The 25,119-nt window shown below is 37.2% G+C and overlaps 1 protein-coding gene across 2 annotated transcripts in view; it reads right to left on the bottom strand.

Annotated features, from left to right (window-relative positions):
- The window catches only part of otud7a (OTU deubiquitinase 7A), a 60,706-nt gene that overhangs the window by 14,276 nt on the left and 21,311 nt on the right, over positions 1 to 25,119 (bottom strand). Inside the window, exons 2-8 of one of the 2 annotated variants that reach the window (XM_027173433.2) lie at positions 17,033 to 17,281; positions 12,171 to 12,325; positions 4,559 to 4,741; positions 4,041 to 4,259; positions 2,403 to 2,504; positions 2,138 to 2,265; positions 1,343 to 1,455 (exon numbers count right to left, since the gene is read on the bottom strand). In XM_027173433.2, coding sequence (XP_027029234.2) covers positions 1,343 to 1,455; positions 2,138 to 2,265; positions 2,403 to 2,504; positions 4,041 to 4,259; positions 4,559 to 4,741; positions 12,171 to 12,255 — 830 coding nt within the window. In that variant the 5' untranslated portion in view covers positions 12,256 to 12,325; positions 17,033 to 17,281. Of the gene's footprint in view, positions 1 to 1,342; positions 1,456 to 2,137; positions 2,266 to 2,402; positions 2,505 to 4,040; positions 4,260 to 4,558; positions 4,742 to 4,964; positions 5,069 to 12,170; positions 12,326 to 17,032; positions 17,282 to 25,119 lie in introns of those variants that run through there. The other variant, XM_047819765.1, reaches the window with a different exon arrangement.

Raw genomic sequence — 25,119 nt, 5'->3', positions numbered from 1 at the left:
GTCTATGTCAGACCGTAACAAACAGGTAAAAATACAATTTTAAAAATATATTATAAAATTTTAAAGCTACCCAGTTTCACGACCTGGCATAAGCACAACACTTTCACCTGCTCTACACAAAAGTCTCAATCAAACATGATGTTATAAAATATTACTGCAATAATTTAATTTTACTTGCTAATCAATGCCACCAGGTGGCAATGTTTCTAAACAATCTCAAACCAAACCTTTCACAATGGCTGCCGCTGTTTCTTAATATACAGCAAACAAACAACAGAATATCAGATGCATGCTGAATTTCAGTGTTGTACATCTGATACACACTGTTGTAATGAACATGTAGTGGTCTATAACTCTATAGAGGTCATATGGAAGATTTAATTCTAATAGAGGTTTGTTAATCTTTTGTGAAATTTAATAGCTCAAATGCACACACAGATGTTGCCTCTCCCTGCTATCACAGATTAGTGTTGTGGCTCCTCCTAACCCAAAAGCTAAGATTACGGATTTAGTAGAAAGCTTATCCTAGATAAGTACAAATAGGTAACATCACCCTTTTACCACATACACAGGATATCATTAACAACCGTTCATCCAAACTGTACCAGAGGCATGACACATTAATTCGAAATCAACAATAAATGCAAATGACAACACTGTATTAAAATGTATAATGAAGCCATGTATCAAGTTCATCCTCAGTAAATGTAGTGTTTGTGTCCTTGGCATTTAATGAGTTAAACATTACACAGAAACCTTACAGACTACAGAAACCTTAGACTATAACTCATGAAAATATGTGAAATCTAGGTGTAAATAATGAAAAAAAACAAGGTTTTATGCTGTCCTGTGGCAAGACACGGCCTTCTTATGTTGATCTAGGACTACTTACCATTGCATAGATCACATATCTAAATAGCAAAATTAATCTGTATCATTTTACTATGAGCAAGTCTTTAAATCTGAGTCTTTGAAACTGTCCTGAACTTTACTCCAAGAGTTTATGTGAATGTAGGAGGCTGCATGGTGGGAGCTGTGTGTGTGAAGTCTGGGTAAATATAAACTATACCTAGTCTGTGGAAAAAGATCATGCTTAGAGCGTAAAGGTGGAAGGTTAGAAGAACATTTGAATAGTGAAAGAATATAACGTATAAATATATATATTCTTTCACTATTCAAATGTTCTTCTACATGTGTATATATATATATATATATATATATATATATATATATATATATATATATATATATATATATATATATATATATATATATCAATAGAGTCATATGTATGTATATATGTATATGTGTGGGTGGATGTGTGTGGGCCGGTGAGCTTTACCCTCCACTGGTGTTGCCATTTTTGCTGATGTGTGTGCGAGGCTCACTGGAGGCCAACTTCAGTAGTTCGTTCCACTCTTTCTCCCACTCTTCCTCTGTATACACCAACCCTGACTACAGAAAGAGCAAGAGAGCTAGTTAGAGAGTAACGGTGAATGAGGTAACAAATGGAAACATAGCCACTCATACTACGTTCTCTCTTTAGCTATCGTACACACTGAGCCATCTCCACCCCCTCTCCATTATACATCAGCTAAACCACACTGCACACCCACGCCTATCAAACTATTGTATTCACTCATACTGTTTACCAGGGTGATGTGACATGTGGTGACAGAAGGCATTCAGGGACACTGAAAGTTTAGATTAAAAAAAATAAATGCATACATGCCTTAGATGTTGTGGGTTTCTACTTCAGTAAAGTCATATTATAAGAACCAAGGCATAAAGAATGCTTTAATTTAAAAAAAAATCCAAAAAGATTTATCTTGCTTTTATACTTTTATTTAGTCAGCGCCTTTTCATATTGTGAGCCTGTTTTTGCCCAAAAAGATCTGAAGCATGCTTCTGGCCAGTACTCAGAAATCAATCTAATCTTTATTGTTATTATTTATAGATAAATTATAGGTAAATGAGCTACTGTAATTAGCAGTAAAGAGTAGGTGTCACAAGAGCAACCTTTTTTTCACTACAGTACAAAAAGTGCTCTACGGAGTGCTATTTCTGTGGAAATAAACCTAGCGTGAAAGCAGCCTTAGTGCCGCATGGCAAGGAAGGTGGTTCAGGAGAGTCAGACCTCTTTGTTTTGCTGCGTCTGCTGCCATCTCCATCTCCTCTTCAGAGCCTCTCTTTCTGCCCCGCTCTTCATCATAGCATACAGACTCTTCCTCAGCACCAGATCTCTGTCGTGGAAGCCCCACATCCCTGACCAACCAACAAAAGACACATACACAATGGTTTATTGTATTACATATGTTTAAGCTAGGTGTATGGGAGTTGTGCAGCACTGTACCACTGCATGAAGAGATCTTAAATATATTGATTAGGATTATAAAGCTTACCTAAAGAAGCTGCATGCAGTAGGCAGTTGCCATCCCCTGTAGTTGCTAACGGCAGGAGCTTCTTACAGCTCGTACAAATAGTGGACCACCAATTCAGACGACCTACAGAAAAATAGTAATTAGCCTCATTAAACTTTAAGTAAATTCTCAACCGTTGTCAAAATAAGTGATCTTATATGGCCTGCATAAGTCATATCACAAGAGCATGTAACCTTAAAATGGAATTCTAAGAACAGTTCTTGAAAAACTGTATATATATATATATATATATATATATATATATATATATATATATATATATATTAGAATATTTATTAGAAGGGCTGAAGGATGGCAGATGTTTTATCCATTGACCTTATCTAGACTTTATTTAGAATTTAAGAAATTTCGAACCCTTAATGACAATGTGTTCATTTTCTTTTTAGAAACTAAGAACTGAGAATCTAATAAACCCACAAATAACCCTTAATAACCCTTTCAAGTGTTTAGTTCATAGTGATGTATTTTGTAGTAGGAAATTCAGCAATAATGCAGGACAGAAAAATACAGGAGTCATTACGTACATTAAGGTCTATCAAGAAAGTCTGTCATTTTAATATAAGTGCTGTACAACTTTATATTTTGTCAAAGTTAAAGTAATATTGTGGTGTAAAATTATAAAGTCAAGTTGAACCATATAATTCTAAGGAGTCCATTAGTAACACGTATCTGCTAACTTCAGAAAAGACCATCTCTGAAAAGACAAACTGTAAAAGACAAATTGAACAAATCAGGGATGAGAACAGCGCCATCTTCAGATTGTTCTGCCCCTTTGCTTCCAATCTAAAATCCTTCAGGTCTGCTGCTTCATGGTCATCTAAACACCATACTACATGCACTCAGCTCTGCAACAGCACAAACATCCTGTACGTACGGCAGCTGAATATCCTCACACACAACATACATCAGTGTCGGAGATTAAAAACATGTTGTTGTACACAAAAATTGAAAATAGAGTGTAGCTGGTAATTTAATATAGTCCATTCTGGGAATGGTTGACTAACTGCTTCATCTCAAATCTCCAATTATTTTCTTCATTTTTATGCAATTGTTGCCAGAAAATGCCACATTTTCTTTTCAGATACAATTACTGAAATGTGAGCTGAAGTAGAGTTCGGTGTTTCGTACGTTAAGCTCTGCTCCCCTCAGGGAGACGTGACTGAGAGGGATTTTAATCTCTCCAAGACAAAGGCAGATGGCAGATAATATCTTAATCACAAACATAATTGGATATGGCTCCATGTCAGTTCTGGCTACAGAATGATTTGCTCTGATGTGGTAGTTTAACTCCACTTTGCTACTGATCCAAAACAATGCCTTAAAATAATGTCAGTGTTCTCTGTTCAGGCTCACGTACATGCACACATGGCTCAAGTAACCTCAGTAAAGAAAGACGGCCATATAGAAAATGGGCATTGTGGATATTGTAATAAATGTTGTCAGAGACACGTTGGAGGATGGACACTGACACAATACCAGTGGCAACTGAATACAGAGTAGGCTTATCTCTCAGGGAGAAACGATAAAGCTTACAATTTGTGTTAGCAGTCAGTCAGCAGAGCCTAAAAACCATGCAGCTGGTGATGAACACGCCCTCACCTGCCTGCTCCAGTGCCACCATGGTGGATTGCTCAATGAGGTCACGCTCAATGAAGTTGCGGAAATCCTCGCTGTACACACTCAGGTCAGGTAGTTGGAAGGTGTAGATTGGCATCTCAAGAGGCAACTGCTCCCTGGTGCACTCTCCCGTAACGTGCATTCGCGCCAGAGACATGATGGCTGAGCTGGCGTGTGAGATGCCCCGGGAGAGACGCTTCTCTGTTGCAGCAGACAAGAGGGATGAGAAGACCATCATTTGCAGCACTACAACATTGTGTTTTGGTTGTTTTGGTTATTGTAGGTGCAGTCGGCATTTTTGAAAATAAATGCAGATGCAACCTTCTTAACTGTCATAAATTAGGGACTTGTGTAGAAGTGAAGACTTTGATTTGCCCATTTTAGTTCACTCAATCAATTAACCATATTTATGTATGTATATATGGGCAGCTCATACTAACTGTCATTATTAATCTTATGATCACTGACTTGTGATTCAGTAGTGCAGGTGTTCAGCATACCCTGAGTGTTCTCCTCTTGCCTCTGCAGGCATTGTTCCAGCTTGTTGAGGTGCTGCGGGGTTCCACTGTGCTCTGGCTGCTTGTAGTAACGGCCCTCATTAAATACCTGTGGCAGGTTGGCAGTGTGGACCTGCCGCAGCTGCTCATAGTCACTCAGAGCAGCGCTCAAGTCCCAGTTTTTACCTTTAAAAATAACATAAACGCATGTACTTAGAGAGAATAAATCTTAGTGTACACAAGTTAGAATGACTGAAACATTACAAAGAACAAGGACTGTGAGTACTTAAATTTAAAATAAAATGTGTTTAACAAGCTAAAAACAAATCAAATACATGAGCACCAAAAGCCAACTGAAATCAAATAAACATCTATACCAATTTGTACATAATTAAAAAAATATATATACCAATATCCACTCTCAAACACATCCACTGTCTAAAAAGAAAACAGTTAAGTCTGTGAGTAACAAAACAACTGAGTTAATTGTACTTATAGTCCAAAACAAAATGTTTTTTTAAGAAGAAGAAAACAGGAAGGAAATGCACAACTATTTTATCTGTCTACGTGACATCAGCAGCGTCAATGGAAACAGTTATGCTGTCTAGACCAATTTAGATCATCCTGTTAAAATTTGCATGCCTGAAATACCCTTAAATATATTACAGACATACTTTAAATGCTATTAAAGAAAAAAAATACATTTCTGACACCTGACCTTTCTATGACCGTAACCCTGTTTGGATCAATTCCAAAATCCCAAAATCCAAAAGTGTTAATAAGTAAAATTAAGAAATATATATTAAATATTAAAATATATAAATATTAAAAAATAAATAACATTTAGAAACTAACTACTGTTCAGAGTATACTTTAAAAATGATGCTTTAAAAGAGGCTGGAGAGAATAATTAAAATATTTATATCACACTGAGCACAAATTTTGTTTTCTTACAATTGATCTCTTTTCACTTTTAATTACTTACAAATAATATATTTTTAAATAAAAATTTCACAGACCTTTGTGTCTTTATTGGAACATGATTTGTTACCTGTTTTATCACTAAATGTTTTGTTGCTATAATTTGAAAGTACTTTTTACTTTATTATTCCTGTTAGTATACAAACATTTTGCATCAACCATATAGCAAGTACATTCAGAAATCCTGCAAAAAACACCTGCTGTTTGTGTGACCATCGTACCATCAGTGAATTACAGACTTCAGAATGGAACCAATTTAACAATAGCAGTGACAGCAAAAATGGGTGACCTAAAAAAGTCTTAAATAGCTGAATGAAAAACCCTTATATTCTATAAGCCATGTGTTCATAAGAACAAAATATAAAGCTAGCTTTGCAGTGTGTGCAGTTTTATCCACTAGCAAAAAAAAATACTTTTATCTTTTATCTTCTATTTCTATCTTCCATAATCTAAATCCAGTTTACTCTGGCTGCCAAGGCAAAAGTGTTGAAATGCTTAAAGACTTCATCAAACTCCAACAATAGAGTTCTGCTTCATAGCACGCTCAACAGGAAGAAAGACTAGTGCTAGTTTTCAGTGCTAATGTGTCTGCTTTAACATCCGGACCATTAAAGCCTACACTTTTCTGACGTAGTGGCTATTGAATAATATCATGAATACATATAGGAAGGTACGTATCAGGCAGCACACTGGCGAGGTCTCAGGGTCCAGTGAGCTTCAACACGAAGAAAGAGGCCTTGTAATTGGAAGTGACACTTACCTCAACATCCACAAACACACACATACATACATAAACACTCGCCCGCACAGAAACACACACACACACACACACACACACACACACACACACACACACACACACACACACACACACACACACACACACACAACCGGCTGCTCCCTCCTCCTCCAGCTGTGTTCTTATCTTAGTGACAGACAGTGCTTCCAGGGCAGAGAGAAGCGGGTCAGAAAGAACTCTTTTTATAGACCTCATTCCTTCACACTACTCTACTGCAGAGAGAAATATTTTCTCAACCCAGCCAACTAAGATGAGCCTCGGAGAGACAACACTGCAGTCTATATGTGTGCAAGTGTGTAAGCTAGTGTGAAAAATGACAGTCTGACGTCACCTTACCCAATTAAATGCCCTACTCTACAAGACACAATATTCTCTCTGCATCACTGACTAAAAACTCAGAACCACAGTTCAGAAGCAAAAAATAAATAGATATGTAAACCTCTCCCAGTGCAAACTATGAGACGCCACATGAATCAATGCAAATCCTATTCCTTTTATAGATTTTTGCATCCGCTGAGAAGCCAAACATTTTTAAAAGAGAATTTACAGTTTAGTCGAAAGGCCATTCAGCACTTTCAATACATGTACACATGCACTCTGCAGCTCAGAGAGCAATATAGTCTCAAGAGGTTGAAATTTTTTAACAGCTCTTCTGCCTAATTTTTCTATGAAATGGTGCAATATTACAGAAACAGAATCAGGAACACAACCAGCACACTAAAGTACATCAATATGGTAGTAAGTACCAAGAGATTAATTTCTGCTTGAGAAAATACTGACTACAAGAAAACAGCAAGTTTTTTGGGGCTCAGGTGTCTAATGAATGCAGTCAGCTAAAAGACACTGACATTCACAAAGTCTGTTCGTTATTGAGTAACACTTGCTTTTTTATCTACACAAAGACAGCGGTACAATGCAGTGGAAGAACCCACAGCAACAAAAAAACTCTAGTAGAAAAAAAATCTAGTAGAAAACAAATTAAGTATTTTTTTTTAAATGACAATATCTTATAGATTACATAAATGACATGTCAAGTAAATATTTTTTTCATTTCTTTCTCTAATTTCTTTGCATGTAGCAGTAAAAGATATGTGAAATGAAAATTAAAGAGCTGTAGTACTTCTGATGTCCACTGGAGGGTGACATTGAACACATCATATCCACTGACGACACACATCATGAAAGATACTAAATTAACCTAATCAGACCTATGTACTAAACTCCATCTTATCTAAAACTAATTAAAAAACCTTTCTTAAAATCACTTCGCAACCTAGAAGCACAAAGGTGGAGCAGGTTTTCCAGCATGCCTGTACGTCATCTATTAGAGTAAATGCAAATTAGTGTGGTGTACAAATACTGTAGGATGACAAAAGTGCTAATGTAACAGGAACATTGTGTGTCTGAGAGTCTGTAGACTCGTCCAACAGAAAATGCCTCGCAGAGAGACAGACAAACAATCAGCAAGAGACAAGTGACCTAATGGAGTGAGGCAAAATTTTCTGATATGGTTAGTGAACATAAAGAGGAGGCTTGGTGATGTGAGTCTCTGTTCCACACACTTCATGAGGCATCTGACAGCACAGTGTGGGGAGACTAGCCTGAGCTGATTGCATACTCAGAGTGTTTCCCTAAAAAGCACTGATTCTAGACTAATGATTCATGCTGACAGAAACGGCTAAAATGAGGCGACAGCCGAGACTAGATTTTTCAACCTTAAAACTACAAACCTTAAGCTCAGCATGGCACACATACTAATCAGTATTAACCTTGTCTGGTCCAGTCTTAGGGAGCTCTGGGAGTCTAATCGACATTGATTATGTATTATTTGAGTGAAACCTCCAATCAGAGTGAGAGCTCCAGTGTAGGACACAAACGGCTCCGGTGACCTTGAGATTACAAGGAGAAGTGAAGGGTGACTTCATTCAGCACTCTTGATTGTGTCTCCATGGGGGATCCAGCATGTAATCAGTGCTAAGCATGCATACATCTGCTGCTAGTCAACACCCACAGACCTGCTGAGCCTTCTTCAACCCCCAGCTTAAGCACACCGTGCACACACATCCACCCACACACACATTTGTATACAGTGAGCTCAAGAGGACCGCATAAAATAAATATGTACTCCCTAACCAGGGCTGAACAGCTCTGATCCCAGTATGAATGTTGGATATGTATATGTTATGAGTGTGACTGCATGCTGAATGCAGCTGATGGTGCAGGCCACAGAGGTAAAGCTACCTGCGTCCTTTGCATAATAGGATCACTCTATGCAGTCTGTGCATTCTATTTTTTTCATTGGTGTTATTCTCCACATCGCTTCACTATCACTCTGCTCTGACTCATGTGCATATGACACAGACAGAAAATTGTATACGGCCCTCTTTCTCTTTCCACTGAGGTCTCTAGAGTGCAAGCTTGATAATAACAACACTTCAGCGTTATGGTTTCCAGGAAGTGGCTCATCTCATTGTTTTTTTTGTTTTTTATTTTGTGGGGGACAGTTTGCATAACTGAATCATAGGAAATTATCTTTCTGTGATGAATGGAAATGACCACAAAAAAAAAAAAGTATGGAATAATAAGGATTTAACTTATCAGCATTTTATGACTCGGTCTGGGCTATTCCTATTAAATCTCATGATATCACTACACATATGTTTATGGACCTCCTTGTATGATTTTATAGCCTTTTTCATTCATGAACTTGACTTGTTCAGTTGTCATCACTGTGAAATGTCAGCGGTAAGGCTCATTAAAAGCTAATTAACAAATTGCTAATCATAAACAGAGGCATACACAACAGCAGCCCAAAGTCTTTCAGCTCTGCATGGAGGGATTTAGGAATGTGCATATGTGCTTATCTGCTGACTTCAGGTCAGTTCTGTGACCTGTCACATCATAGTTATGGTACGATCAAGGCTACACTTAGATCAGACCCCACAAGAAAGAGACTGTCACAGCAAAAGGCAAAATGCAGTCTCTAGAAAGAGTTTTTAAAAAGATTGTCACATGGAAAGAAACACAGCTGACTAAGGAAGTTCCTGCTACAGTACATGCAGCACATTCAGCCCTGTCTTATTCAGCATATTGCATAATCCTAGGGGAAATTTTCGCTCTAAGAATTATGAGGGAAAACATACCATTTTAAATGTCAGATTCATGTAACTGGACTGAAAGGTTGGACGTATGTCACTTAGTTCTATGCCAACATTCCAGGTTTGAAGCAATCTTATTACATTGCAAATAATGTAACGTATACTGTGACAGAAATATACTAAGTTCTATTTGCTTGCACTGTCAGATTCATGTCTATAGTTCAACTCAGTTCAATTCAATTTTATTTGTATAGCAATTTTAGCAATAGACACTTAACAGAACATAAAAAATATAGTAAAAAAAAAGGTTATTATACAAAAATTTATATTAGACATACTTAAATGTGATTTTATATATATATATATATATATATATATATATATATATAATTTATTTATTTTTTAATCATGAGCCAAGGTCGAAGCAGAATGTATAATTGAAGTCTAATTTCTTACTAATGTTACTGCAGCAAAGCGTCAAACTGACCCAATGCTGACTTGCTTTGGCACATAAAGATGATAGCAGCTACAAGCCAGCTGAACTTTCAGACAAGCCTGAGAGATACCACCATAGTAGGTGTTCTGAAAACCTTACACTGATTTACCTCTGATAAGTCAAGCAAGGACCACGGAGGTATCACAAAGAACACTAACAGAACATCAAAGACCTATCGTCAGAACCAGTTGAGAAAGCGTTGAATAAGACCTGGACAAGCACAGACAGTCCAAATACCCTGAATAACACCCATCTCATCTCCAGTAATTTACCAACAGAAAGTCTGGGCCTTGCTTCTCCTTTCACTTTTGTCAACAACAGTACTACTTGTCTTTTTAAAAAAGGGTGCATATTTTTATGTCCATGCTTTCTGCACCAGTGCCAGCAAATCTCCGCTTCTGAATGAGTTCTATTGAACGGGCACAACGGTCTCCCTGGGGAGCAGGCTCGTAAAGCCATCACATGCAGTGTTAAATCAGCTCGATGTCCCAGCATGGGTGAACCTCCCTCACCATCAGAGAACCAGAAGACCAGAGAACTCCTCCAAGCTTCAGTCTAACACACTGCAGGAGAAACTGGCTCACATGGACAGAGTCAAAAACACAACAACCCAACAAGCACTGTTGTGATATGTGTATAAACATAACATGTTCTAGAATTCCATTGTTCACATAAGTAATGAATCTTAAAGGCAAAGTTTATATATTTTTTTTTCTCCAACTGCTTGTGATTCATATATCTATTGCAGTGAAAACAAGACAGGCCTTTCTGTCTCAACCATTTTTGATAAAAACATTGATGGCAATTGGCATCCTATGCATAGTACTTATTCTAAGCACCACTCAAAAGCAGTATATAATGAACAGTGTGTGAACAACAAACCCAGCTGATGCTCTGTGCATACCCAATTGTTAAATTACAGATGTCAAATGAAGGCCAACAGGGCAACCTATTCATTTCATTTTAAAAATAAATGTCAAAACACTGCAACGAGAAAGCAGACTTACATATAAACAATATAATAACTATCATAACAACCCAACTAGTGGATTATTATTATGATTATTATTATGATTATGATTATGATTATTATTATTATTATTATAAATCTAGTATCTCCTTTCCAATCAGCCTTTCAAATTCATCTTCAGCGGAAGTTTTGATGCTATGAGACAACAGCTGAAACATTCACTCGTGAGACATTCAGTACTACTGGTCTGAAAGCTGCACACACAGAGGCCTGAAGTCAGTCAGAGCACTAGAGAAGTCTCTGGAGCTGAGCAAACAGAGCCATCCATCACTGCCCTGCACTGCATCACATGGCTCATTATTGTTAGCTTAGCCAAAGGAAACTATTTTCCACAGTCATAGCCCACTGCTGACACAATTTACAGAACTGAACAAAGCAGAGTGGAGAATAAAACAGTTCACTTATTGCTGCTACGATTACATCTAAAACACACAAAAGGCCACATCGGGTGCTTTTTAGTATGCAGACAACAATGAGGAAGTTTTCTACAATATAAATCATCTTAAATGTCAGTTATTACAATTTATTTTTTTTTTTCTGGTGTAGTTACTGCCCTTTCACATGTCATTCTAAAGCAGTAACACCATATAAAATTTAATTATTCATAATAATGAAAAAATTTAAATTGTTTATCTCATATAAATGTTTTATCATATGCCAAAGAAACTTTAAATGGCCTAGTGACTTCTTTACACCTTTTGCCATATAAAGAACCATGTGTTCGATTATCTATAAATTTGCATTTAAAATGCTCTCGAATTCTCCTTATAATCCAACTCCACCCTGCACCACCACCCTTCACATTGCATTATGTTGTTGTTAGTTATATGCTTGTACTAATTTGTAGTGTTTTGTGTTCTGCATTTGAATTATAATCTGCATCATTAAATTCTCAGTAAATAAATAAGCAAAAGTAAATTCTTTGTAAGCTAAAATGCCTAGCTGACTATATGAGCATTTAGGTTCAGTAGATAAAAGTTTTCTGTTGCTGTACCATCTTCTACTAATTTGCTACTAAAATGAACAATCAGATCAATGAGCTTAATTTTTTGAGGTTTAAATCTGGCTTAGTCTTACTTTAGACTTTGATTGTGACACCCCATTTTGCAAGAACATGAATTCAGCAAATTCGAAGAAATCTTCACTTTTAATGGAAACAAAACCATTTTGATATTACCTTTTTAGTACAATTTAAAATAAAAATATCTTACCCTCCAGCAGGTCACGTGCCAGACCAGGTTCTGCCCCTGTGGACCGAACAAAGTCTGACAGGACCGCATCCATGTCCAGAGTCATGTGATCATGTGGCTGCGCTGTCCAGCCTGCAGCAGTGGCCTTGGTGGTAGCCAGAGCTTCACGCACTCATCTACAGGGAAAGAGAGAGAGAGAGAGAGAGAGAGAGAGAGAGAGAGAGAGAGAGAGAGAGAGAGAGAGAGAGAGAGAGAGAAATGGGAAAGATAGATCTTAGCTTTTGTCTTCATGACAAATGTCACTCTTTTTTCATGCACTAGGGACTGGTTAATTATAGCCCTGGCATTTCTGATGTGTCTGAAAAATGTTTGGATAGTGATATCAGACATGACAGTGTTCCTCAGATGACCAAAGCCATAGCAAGATAGGTAGGAGATACAGAATGTCAAGAACTCCTCCTCTCTCTCTCTCTCTCTCTCTCTCTCTCTCTCTCTCTCTCTCACACACACACACACACACACACACACACACACACACACACACACACACACACACACACACACACACACACACACACACACACACACACACCTCTGCCAGAGTGAATGAGTCAGGCAGCAGGCAGGATGATGTGATGTTCCAGTCTGTGCTCCCAGTTTAGCTGTGGACAGTACTTTCTGATTATCATTCCCTCCACTAACAATCCTCACTGTGTGTGTGCCATCCTGCAGTAGCCCACTCTGACTGGGACACTCAGTCCGAGCCCTTGTGTTTGTTCTTGCTGAAATGCCACGCTGTTTGGCTCTGATGAGGTCAGAACGGCCCAAACCAAGCCTTCCTGGGCAGTAAGGCAACACCTACGGCTGTGCTACAATAACAGAGGCTTTTGTCTGTGTGTCTCTGTGTGTGTCAGCCAGCTGGCAAGCCTGCCATCACTTATGGAGCATGACATAAGAATGAGAGGAATGTGAGACTCACTGCCCAGCACCCACAGAGATGAAACAGCTCAACTGGCCACAAACACTGCACACACACTTATTTACCACAAGTTACCACAAATCTAGCATACAGGTAGAATCAACTAAATGCACTATAGGTACAATTACTAACTACAGCCCATCTGTTTCTTAGTTTGTTGTAAAGTTTATCAGCCCTATCACTACCATTTATCACTACCTAAATAATATGATAGTGATAAATGTACACTGTAAATGCTTACAGTTTGCTACTGGATTTGGAAATAGTCGCAAAAACTGGTCTAAACCTGACACAATTATAAAAATAGGAATAGGGTTTGACTGTACACCTACGTGATGAACCAACATGGTGTGGTTAATTGGCCAGCAAGTGTATACTTTATTTAATTCCTATAACAGTGCTGCTGCTTGTGACATGCTCACATACTCACACTATCAGGGCAAACAGCTTTTTTACTTATGATAAGACAACAGGCAGACACAGATACACCCCTATGAGGATTACATGTTCTTCTGTACATACACCCTATTGGTTGGTATGTGTAACAATTACATTTTATAATGCTTTTGGAAAACGCAGTGAAAATCAGTATCTGTGGCTATAGAGAAATTTGATTGTGATTGTTGCCCCGTTGTTTGCTTCAATAGTTTTCCTGCTCAATCGAAATAACACCAGATCTATCACTGAAAATGACATGAAATACATTCATTCATTCATTCATTCATTCATTTTCTACCGCTTTATCCGAACTACCTCGGGTCACGGGGAGCCTGTGCCTATCTCAGGCGTCATCGGGCATCAAGGCAGGATACACCCTGGACGGAGTGCCAACCCATCACAGGGCACACACACACTCTCATTCACTCACGCAATCACACACTATGGACAATTTTTCCACATGAAATACAATTAAGTTAAAATAAACATCATAAAACTACATAAAATAAAACAAAATTGCTGTTAAAACAACAGCATGTACTGTACGATCAGGCTACAAGCGCATCAAGATTAGCCTGCTAGCATTGCCCACTATTAGCCTGCTATAAAATCTTAACATTCCGTTAGTTATGAAATATTGTGCCCATGACAAATAACTGCACCAGAATAACAAATAAGCAAATATACTGGCAAAAAGACTTCAGGAATGTGTGTGTGCATGTGATCAGTGTGACAGTATGATACAGAACATCATGTGAAATGCTTTTTTCAAGGGGTTTTTATAGTAAGCCTTTCAGATTAGATCTGTTGATCTGAGACCTTATCAAGGTTTTTAATGGACCCCCAAGCCCACACCCCCACCCCCACCCCCACCCACCCACAAAACAAAAAAAAAACTGTCCCCTGGTCAGTACTATGTGGATCTCAGAATTAAAGGTTCCTATTCTAAGCATCATTATAGAAATATGTGTGTGATATGTGTGAACTGATGCTGAATTGAGGATGATACAATCAGTGGAGCATGAATGGATCTGTATTCTGCCCGAAGGCAGGGTACCCACTTGCGTAATCTTTGCTATTTACTGTACAGTCTCCTATGATACAAAAGTATTACTTTTATTCTGTAAATACAAAGATATCTTATACCTCTTTAATGCTGGAACATTAATCATGTAAGTGTGTGCTAAATTTCCAAAGAACAAGTTAACTAAAAAAAGGTAAAGTTATTTAAGTATAAAGTATTTAGAAGACATGAAATACCTCATATCTGGACAGATGTTTGGATAAACAAGAAACAGAAATACATATTTTATACTACAATATAGTGGCATGTTTAAACAGGAAAATAGATTTAAATACATTTTTAGGCAAGATAGGTAGGAAAATCTCAATTTATTTAGGACGTTTGTGCAATTCTAAGAACCCTTAATCATGTATGCAGTTAGTGAATGCATTATAAGTGATCTACAAAGACAAAATTGTGTGAATGATACTGTATGTGTTATTTGCCTGACCTTTTATCTTGTTATTATTAAAAAAAAAATTCATGCTATAATGAAAATGTTATGCTATACATAACTTCATGTATTATTAAAATGATATAAAACTGTTTTTCATTTTAATGCCTAGTTCCTAGAAATGAAATTAAAACATCTATGTACCATAATACATAGTTTCCTGATGTTGTCTAATATTTCAGTGTACTTTAGTTAAACTCTCTTGATACACAGTACTTTAAAGTCCTCTAATAATGCCCAGGCGGCTGTTAAATGGACCGTTGCTAATACTTGGTAACTATGATCACTGCCTTTACATCGCCTTTTAAAAAAGCATTATTCATGAAGAGATTACTAACCTAATTACTGATATACTGGACTAATCAGAGTAAACAGTGGTTGTGAACAGACTTTGAACAGAATAGAGTATTATGAGCAGCAATAGGGCATTAGAATAGGAGTAATTTAAAGAACGTGAAATGAGGGTGAATTTTATTCGCTAGAGTACAGAACCCACCAAAATGTACAATCCTGGACACAGGACATTAAATGTATTTAACTAAGACGTGCTATTCTGTGTTCTAGGCTATGGATTTGATTAGTACATGGAACACAGTTAGAGAAATAATGCTAGATCAGCATCTATGTAGTTCTGAACAGTTATAAAACTTATAATACTGTTTAGAAGTATCAGATCTTTTGTGCCTTCCCGTCTGACATAGCAGCCGAATTAGGCATCGCAGAAGTCCTACTCAGCATGTAAATTCTGAGATTTTTTCCTATTAAAGGCAAATATTAGGTGTCTGCAATCCATGTTTCCTCGTGATCCATTCTTCCTTTGCATAAACAGAGCTAATAAAATAACACTTCTGTTTATAGATCAAAATCCGCAGACTCAAGTTTCAAGCTTCACTCTCCACAAAAAGCAACCTCCTACAAGGAAATGTTATACACAGAAAAATGATATGTGGCTCTCTTGCACAAAGTGATAATATTTCATCTCCTTATCCTATGCATTATTAATCAGACATTGCTCGACTTTAGCAGTAGATTAGCTGGCCCAGTTGCCACAATTGCATCACCATTTGCATTGTGTTATGTGAGCAATGGCATGTAAGCAAAGGAGTTCAGAAAAGCACTCAAGCTATTAAGGAAAAGTCTCCAGCAAGCCCAGGCTTAAACTGTTGGTATAAACTTTGGGGTTAATGTTGACATTAAACATTTCTGAGATTGAACAGGACTTAGACCTTGTTGTCTATGCTTTGCAACAACTTTTGTCCAATGAGTGGCATTATGGTTAAATTCTGGGACAATATATTGGGCAAGAAATTTTCCACCAAGTAAGCCTTCAAGCCACAAATAAATCAATAACAACCTAATATTCCTAACAGGATAACTCACTTATACACTATGATAATATTAAAAATAATGTAAGGAAGATTCTGTCTTTCATTTAAGCCTAGCCCATGTTACTAACTTCCTTGTCTTGTCTGGTCTAATAAGGATGAAGTTAATCTAAACCTAATACTGCTCAATACAAAAACACAGGATGAAGCATGGTGGAGGTAGCATCATGTTGTTGGGATGCAGTTAGGTTAAAGTAGTCAGGCTGCTGTAATTGTAACAAAAGTAAGTACTACTAATCACTGCTCCAGTGGAGTGAGCAATAAATGCCTGCTTTTTATTTTCATTAACCTTTAAGTGACAATAAAAAAACAATTTGCACCTTAATATGCTATCATATTTTCATAAAAATCCCAATTAGGTCCAGTTCAGCTTCCGGATGTAGCAAAAATATAGAAAAGATCAGGGGTGGATACTTATGAAAGGCACTGTATGTAAATTTTTACAATCAACTGCAAGCAGAAATGAATAGTACCCACATATACCTCAGTACATAACTACTATTTTCACAACACCACCATTTAAAATATTATGTACTGTATCTGTGTAAGAATTTACAGTCTTACTTTCTGTTGGTTTGTTGTCTTTAGTGGGATGTCTTCAGCAACCACCTCACCACCATGGTTATCTCCAGAGGCTTTCACATACACACACAAACACACGCCACACACCACTCTCTCTCACACACACACACACACACACACACACACACACACACACACACACACACACACACACACACACACACACACACAAACTCTTCTTCTTTAGTCCATGTCTTTTACAAGAAGGTAGCCTTCAGGTTGCAGTCAGACCTAGACAGAGGGAGAAACACAGTGAAGGGGTAAGTGAACTTTAAAGGGAAAAAGAGAAACGCAAGTCAGTTGCAAAGCCTGTTGCCATATCAATCAAAGTAAAGCAGACAGTAATTCCAGAATGTCTATGTCTATTATGCAAGCATGACCTAATATCCCACTGACCTGCTGCAACCAGAATGAGGGCACTTAGCTGAAATGTGCCCATACAAAGACAGTAGCTACATAAACCCCAGACCATCTGCAGCCAGATTCCTCTTCCGCGGATCGTTCCAAAAAAAAGCTCTTGGGATATTGTTTACAGTACAATTAATGCTAAAGCTAAATATTAACTTTTCAGGTTCACTAATATTTCTAAACAGAGTGGGTGTTTTTGATACTGGACCCTGATGTAAGACTGCATTTAGCTCTGGGTGATGACCGACATGAGCATGCAGGTAGAGTAACGGCTCAGTGGTCAATGGCTAATATCGATTTTCTGGTTTCATATGCTAACTTTAAGCTTATGTTCCATTTAATTCTCCCTGATACATAGAACAGTAAGTGCTGGACTTTATGTCTCATTTAAGACCAGCCTTATCCTTTCTTAGTAAACAAAATTCCTGTCAGAAATAGGAAGAGGAACACAGATTTTAAATGTACTGACCTACAAACAGTGCAACATTTTTATAGTTTCGGTTCAGTACATCAAGCCATTCACAACAAAAAAACAATAGGTTAGACTGATGCAGTATCTCCTTAGTTTTTGGCAGCTAAGTGCTGCTGCAGCATTGTTCATACACAATAGTGCTAGCAATCTTCTCAACTTAACTCTATAATATTAAACAGTATTTCCTTTTGGTGTCTTTTAATCCCTTTAACTCCAAGAATAATTATATACCTTTTCTACCTTTTATTGTCAATTAGACATTGACATTTTACTGTAGTGACTGAAAAAAAATCAGTAATTACTGAATAATGGGCTTTATAAAGAATGATGGAATAAAATGGTTCAGGACCAATGTGAGAAAAGCAGATCATCATGAGTTGATCAAATAAAAAATAAAAAAAGCACACACATCCAAAAAAAAAAAAAAAAAAACCACACATCCAAAACAAATTTTGAACAGCAAAAAATATTATTTGCTTAATTTTGTATGTTGTTTCAAAATATATAGAAATATACATTAAATAAAAACGGACAACGTCAGAAAAACATCTTAACTCTAGCAGTCACAGTACCAAAAACATGGCATAGAGCATACTGTAGTCACTGTCACTGTAGTCTGTGCCAAATTGGCTTTATAAAAATATAATCTCTGGAGCACTCCCCAGGTTAATAGCTGGATGCCTTGCTACAATTTCCCTGCTATGTGAGTAAATACCTTAGGCTTTTAATTTAAAAAGCAAAATTAAGGTTGTGAAAATAAACATGATTTGCTGTGTAAAAAAGCACAAATCAACAACAAATAACACATAGATACTGAGAGACACCACTAATTAATGATTGAAGAAAACATGAAATCTGCTTATAGCTCAACTACTGATACACAAAAAGTTAATTGCAATGAGCAACAAAATGTCCACAATTCAGACTACAACATCTACACACAGAGGTGCAAAAATATCTTCTGTCTGCCTCAGAGTCAGTATCATAGCTATGCAAAGTGCTGAACAAAATATCCCTCCAGGGCTAATATACAGTATATATGTAATACACAGCTAAATAGCAAGATACTGTAGTTCCACAAGTGCCATGTGTTTTAGTCTATTACCTGCGATTCTAGTGTAGATCTCATAATCCTGACATTATTTAAGGAACCTGAAGTTGTTTAAGGAAAGCTCTAGCTACTTCAGACAGCTGTGTTCTGGACAGCTGATAACAGCTGGTACTTCGACCCAAGTGTTTAATCACAGGAAAAACCATCTTGCTATCTCTTTAGCTGTAAAATAAACTGTCCAAACCAAATTATTTTCCAGCTACTTATTTAAGTCAGGAATCTTTGTATTACCTAAAGAATATTACTGTAGGTCTGATTTGATGTTATTTACCTGTTGTTTAACGTTGTTGACCTTGTATTTGTATTTGTTTCTACTACTGTAACAAAAAAAACACTTCTCTGTGATTATACTTCATGGATCCCAATTAAAGCACAGCTATACTAACTGTCCAGAAACTTTCCCAAAATTTAACTCCACAATTGTTTCCCCCTTCTGCATACATGAGCTCACAGACACCCAAAATTAATGTCAATCTGACTGACAGAATGTCAAAAATAATGTAATCATTCAGGGAACTAAGCCAGTGCCGTAGATGGCTTTGGTATTGTCTGGATTCAAAATGGCAATTGCTCTTTTTATGCAAAACAGTCATTGTTATTATGAGGCTCAGGATTTTTACAAAGTTCGCTTTTCATCCTAGCAATTCATCCCAGCTGTGCTAATAGATGATCCATCAAGGCTTATGACAAAAGAAATCTCTGATCTAACAAAAACTGATATCGGCTAAATTTCCTTTAATGCATTACCTTATGGAATAATGTGCTTGAAAGTACTGTCTTGTGATAAAAATAATTTCGAAGAAAGTGAGTACAAAAAAATTTCTATGACTATTGACTTTTTGCTCATTGTAATTTGAAGCACAAGTGATTCTGCAGCATTTGAACTCGTTCAAATGGTTTCAAATAAAATCAATTAAAATTAATAACCAATATTTATACCATGTTCAACTGAAACATATGTAAAAGTCATTATCGACATTATTGTTGTTTCTTTTAATAAATGCAATAAAAATACCTAAAGCCCCCTCAGTTGGACAAGTTGGTAACACCCAACTATTACTGCTGTGCAACTGTGAGAACACAGATAGTTTTTAGGATGAAGACTATTTTGCATTGCTAATCAAACAAGAACAGTTAATATGGTGTATTCTAACTAACAACACTATTTGGGAATTGCTTAGCCCAAATAAAATAATGATAAAAACTGCTGCTGAGCAAAAAGAACATAAAGGCTCGTCTCAGATTTTGTCTCAGCCAGGAAACATCTTGATGATCCCCAAGACTTTTGGGAAAATACTCTGTGGACTGACAAGAGAAAAGTTTAACTTTTTGGAAGGTGTGTGTCCCATTACATCTGGCATAAAAGTAACACTGCATTTCAGAAAAAGAAATCATACCAACAGTAAAATATGGTGGTCATAGTGTGAGGGTCTGGGGCTGTTTTGCATTCTTCAGGACCTGGAAGACTTGCTTGTCTAAAAAAAACCATGAAGGACAATGTGCGTGCCATCTGTTCAAGCTGAAGGAAACTTGGGTTCTGTAGCAGGACAATGATCCAAAACACATCAGCAAGTCCACCTCTGAATGGCTGAAGAAAAACAAAATGAAGACTTTGGAGTGGAATAGTCAAAGTCCTGACCTGAATCCTATTGAGATGCTGTGGCATGACCTTAAAAGGTAGTTCATGTTTGAAACACCTCCAATGTAGCAGAATTACAACAATTCTGCAAAGATGAGTGGACCAAAATTTCTCCACAGTGCTGAAACTGACTCAGTGCAAGTTATCGCAAATGCCTGATTGCAGTTCATGCTGCTAAGGGTGGCCCTAACAGTTTTTCGCACATGGCCATGTAGGTTTGTATTTTGTTTTCCTTTATTAATAAAAACCTTCATTTAAAAACGGCATGTTGTGTTTTCTTGTGTTATATTTGACTAATTTTTAAATTTGGTTGATGATCTGAAACATTAAAGTGTGACAAACGTGCAAAAAAATGGGGGCCAACACTTTTTCACACCACTGTATATAATCAGTTGCTCTGTATGTGTAAACATTTGGAAGTAGAAAATACTTCAAACCTAGGTTCAAACACACACACACACACACACACACACACACACACACACAAAACCGCAAACTCTACACCTGCGGTATATACTGACTTTACAAAATCTACAGAAATGCCTGTACACAGATATTTACTGCAATACAGAATTAATTATGTCATGGTTGTGTGAGGAGAACTTCAGGCAGGATTAGCTTCTGTATGTTGCTGATGTTAACACAATTATCAGTAACGTGTTCAAGCCAACAGTACGAGAGATAAAGTCACAAAAACCTCCAGCACCTAACTGTGATTGAGCTCACTGCCCACTGTTACTTTCCACAGGATATGAAACAGTTTCAAAGGCACACAAAAGTACATGAAATTTAACGTCATCAGCTCAGTCTCAGTCAGTTATTCACCATATTTGCATATTTTCTCACTGATGGCTAACATTTCCACAGTTAAAATTAAATCAGCGGCATCCATTATTTTGTTCCGAAGTGTAAAAGTTTATTTTCAGGCAGTCAGACATCTGGCAGTGATGGAAAATATGCTATCACACCTAAGCAAAATGAAAAACATGAGAGCTTTGAGAAGCAGTTTGCTATTTGGAATATGGTCTTTAAATCTTCTTAACAAAAAATAGTAAAACCTAAAATTCCTAGGCTGATATCAGCAAAACTTTTACGGTAGATTTAACACGTTGGGCTACAACAAACACACAAACACACAGAAGAACGAGTAAAATTCTCACCTTCAATCAGCAACCTGTTTAAAGATACTATAATAAGCACAGGTTAAGTAGTTTTACTGACACTAGTGAAAGTGGCATGCATAACGTTAATGCAAAATTTAGTGTGTGTGTGTGTGTGTGTGTGTGTGTGTGTGTGTGTGTGTGTGTGTGTGTGTGTGTGTGTGTGTGTGTGTGTGTGTGTGTGCCATCTTGTTAGGAGACTGAAATCATAAAGAAAATAAACAAGAGAACAGTAGGATGCCAGATTAAAGTGCAAAAAGTGTGGCACATTAAGAATCATGCAGCGTTCAGTCGAGGGTGAGCAGAACACAATCATTTTAAACATGGAGTGCGATGTATAAAAGCATAAAAGCAATGTTCTTTGTTAATTTATGAAGTTTGATAGTTCTCATCCATCTTAACATTCAGTCTTTCTATATTGGCTTGGCTCCAGCTGGGCTAAAGGAAATTTCCTGTGTTTTCCACCCAGGTCTCTGTCCTGTGCATCTCTACCGTATATGTGATTTCCACAGATATTTAGAAATAGTTGCTAGTTATTTGGAGCGTTAATTATACCTTCCAGTCATAATTTAATTGGATTTACAAGACTGGCTTTACAATTGGATTAAATATGATTCTTAGTATATATTGAACAATGATATGACTGAAAAGACTATTTGTATTTCTGAGTCATGAATAAAGCACCACAATGTGAATTTTGTCTGCATAAAACTAGACTCAAGCTAGTTATCAAAATGTACTACAGTTTCACCATAATCTAAAAATAAATAAATAAATGTATAGATGTACAAATAAAATAAAAAAATAGATCTACAAAGCTGGTTAAAATGGCCATGTTCTGCAGCCTCTTTTTAGGAAACTGTACATCGCCGCAGTGTGGGGCTGATTTCATTTGAAAGCTTATAAACAGCTCTTAGATGTGGCTGTGTTACCATATAATGTATAATTGTATCAATTCAGATTTATCGGGTTGTTTGCTATATGGTTACATCTACATAGACTGGGACCGCTGGACAGTACAGTTGCATTAGATGCATAATTAATAGAAAAAAATGTTACACCTCTATTATTTACAGTTTACATGTTCCTGCCCAAATAGTGACCTGGTCATACTCCAGTTCACAGGGCAGATTATGATCTGCACAATTCTGCCAGAGCAGACTGTGCTAACAGCATGATGTCATGCATAAACTAGGTTAGCAGAGAGATGCTACATTATATATGCTGGCCTTAAAATTGTCTATCAGCTTTCTTACAAGTGATCAACTTTTATAGTTTAGACTTTTCCAATTCTGTCAGTAAAACCTACTGCACATGCATTGCCAGTGTGTACAACACATGGTTCAATATCATCATGTCCAATCTAGTAACATAGTGCTTTGTGATGTAATACAGGCATCAGGGGCAATCATGATGTCAAGCCTGACCTGCTCATGAACCATCATTTTATCTAAAGCACACTCTATGGGGTTTGGGTGCAGATGAGCTATCTGTCCAAATCCCCTTCTACAGCTATCAATAACATACTTGTACTGTGGCATAATGAATTTGTCTGAGAACAGAATAGTACAAAAGAGCACAATTGGTGTGTTGGGTTGCCTAGCAACAGTCCCTCCAAATTGGCCTGCCACCATTTTAAGAATGGCTACGACAGCTAGTTTATAATGCATCAGGAGAGCTCATATCAACAGTGCATGGTATGACAAGAGGAAACCACTGAAACACACTTTCTTAGGAATGGCTTAAGGGCGGGTGTGTTAACTTGACAATTTACTTCTTAACAAGAATATATTCCAATTCAAACAGTATTTCTGAATACATCTTTGAAAGATATTAAGCTGTAAATCTGTAAAATGTGTCCTTCCAAAGAAAAAATATTGCTTACTGGTACAGTGTTAACTACTACAGTACATTACGTACATTACTACATCACCCAGGATAGCTGTGATTATAAGGACTTATTGTTTTGAATTGCAATTCAAACTTCAAACTGCATTTGCAAGTTGTGTCCAAAGCTACAGGTTCATCATGCAACCAACACCTATGTGACTTAACAGTGTGGTTTTGCTGACATAGCCATAAACACTGTGAAAGTGTAAAAGCGTAGGAGGACTGAGTGGGGTAGCAATGTGTACACGTAGCAATGTCGACTTCAGACACACTCCTAAAACAACGACAGATTTCAGCATTGTAGAAAACAGCCCAGACCCCACCACCTTATTCATGGGCTGTGAGGCTGTGGTGGCATAAATAGGTTTTGATGGTTATGGAGGATGAGGGTGTTAGCAAAAAGACTACACAAGTCATAGTAACGTGGAAGTAATAGCGTGTTTGATAAGACTCTCTCTGGAGGAGAAAGTGAGTCTGTGTCATAGTTGAAACACACACACAACACACTGTGTTGTGTGTAGTTTGTCTTACATTAATGGTATTCTCAAGGCTGTAAACTGTTAAAGTCAAAGAAAAAAATCAAACAACCATTTAAAAATGATTATGGGCATTACAACTGTTGTAATCATTTTTGCTAGTTGCATCAGATTACTTTTATTGCATGGCTTTTGTGTTATATACACTGAATGGTACGAAGAGGTGAGTCTGGGGCTGATTTATCTGTAGCACATCAGTGACAGTGTAAAAATACCCATAGTTTGGATTTATATCTAAGCTTATGCCAGAACATCTGTAACATATGATGTAGAAGGTTCACATGAAACTGCTTTTGTAATGAACAAGAACAAGATAAAAACATCAAACTATTAAACTATTATACTTAACCCACCCAAAAATGCCTAAGGAGGATAATTTAAATATACATAGTCTAAACACCATGGTTCACAATATTTTCATTGTGTCCTTGATGAGACCACTGATGAATTACATAATACACAACTGTTCATCCTTCTAGATATATAGTCAAGCTTTTTCACTGCTATTGAATTTTAGCCCTAATGAAACCAGATCCAGCTCTCAGTCAACTGTACGTACGTTCCACTTCCATGGATCCCCCTCTGTAACACATGATTGTGAAATTCTTAGATAATGAGAAAAAACTGGCAAAGCTGCTTTACAAGCAGTTGATTTGTACATACAGTCGCCAGTGCATGACATGCCCCAGTCACAAGGTACGAGAAGAAAGCTGTAAGAGCCCCTGCTATTTCTTTGCCAGTTGACAGAGGCTTGAACAAAATAGTGACTGGCAAGCCACAAGGGCAAGCGTGTGTGTGTGTGTGTGTGTGTGTGTGTGTGTGTGTGTGTGTGTGTGTGTGTGTGTGTGTGTGT

The sequence above is a fragment of the Tachysurus fulvidraco genome, chromosome 10 (assembly GCF_022655615.1).
Source record: "Tachysurus fulvidraco isolate hzauxx_2018 chromosome 10, HZAU_PFXX_2.0, whole genome shotgun sequence".
In the NCBI taxonomy this organism is placed as follows: Eukaryota; Metazoa; Chordata; class Actinopteri; order Siluriformes; family Bagridae; genus Tachysurus; species Tachysurus fulvidraco.
This window is presented reverse-complemented; position numbering and strand designations above follow the sequence as displayed.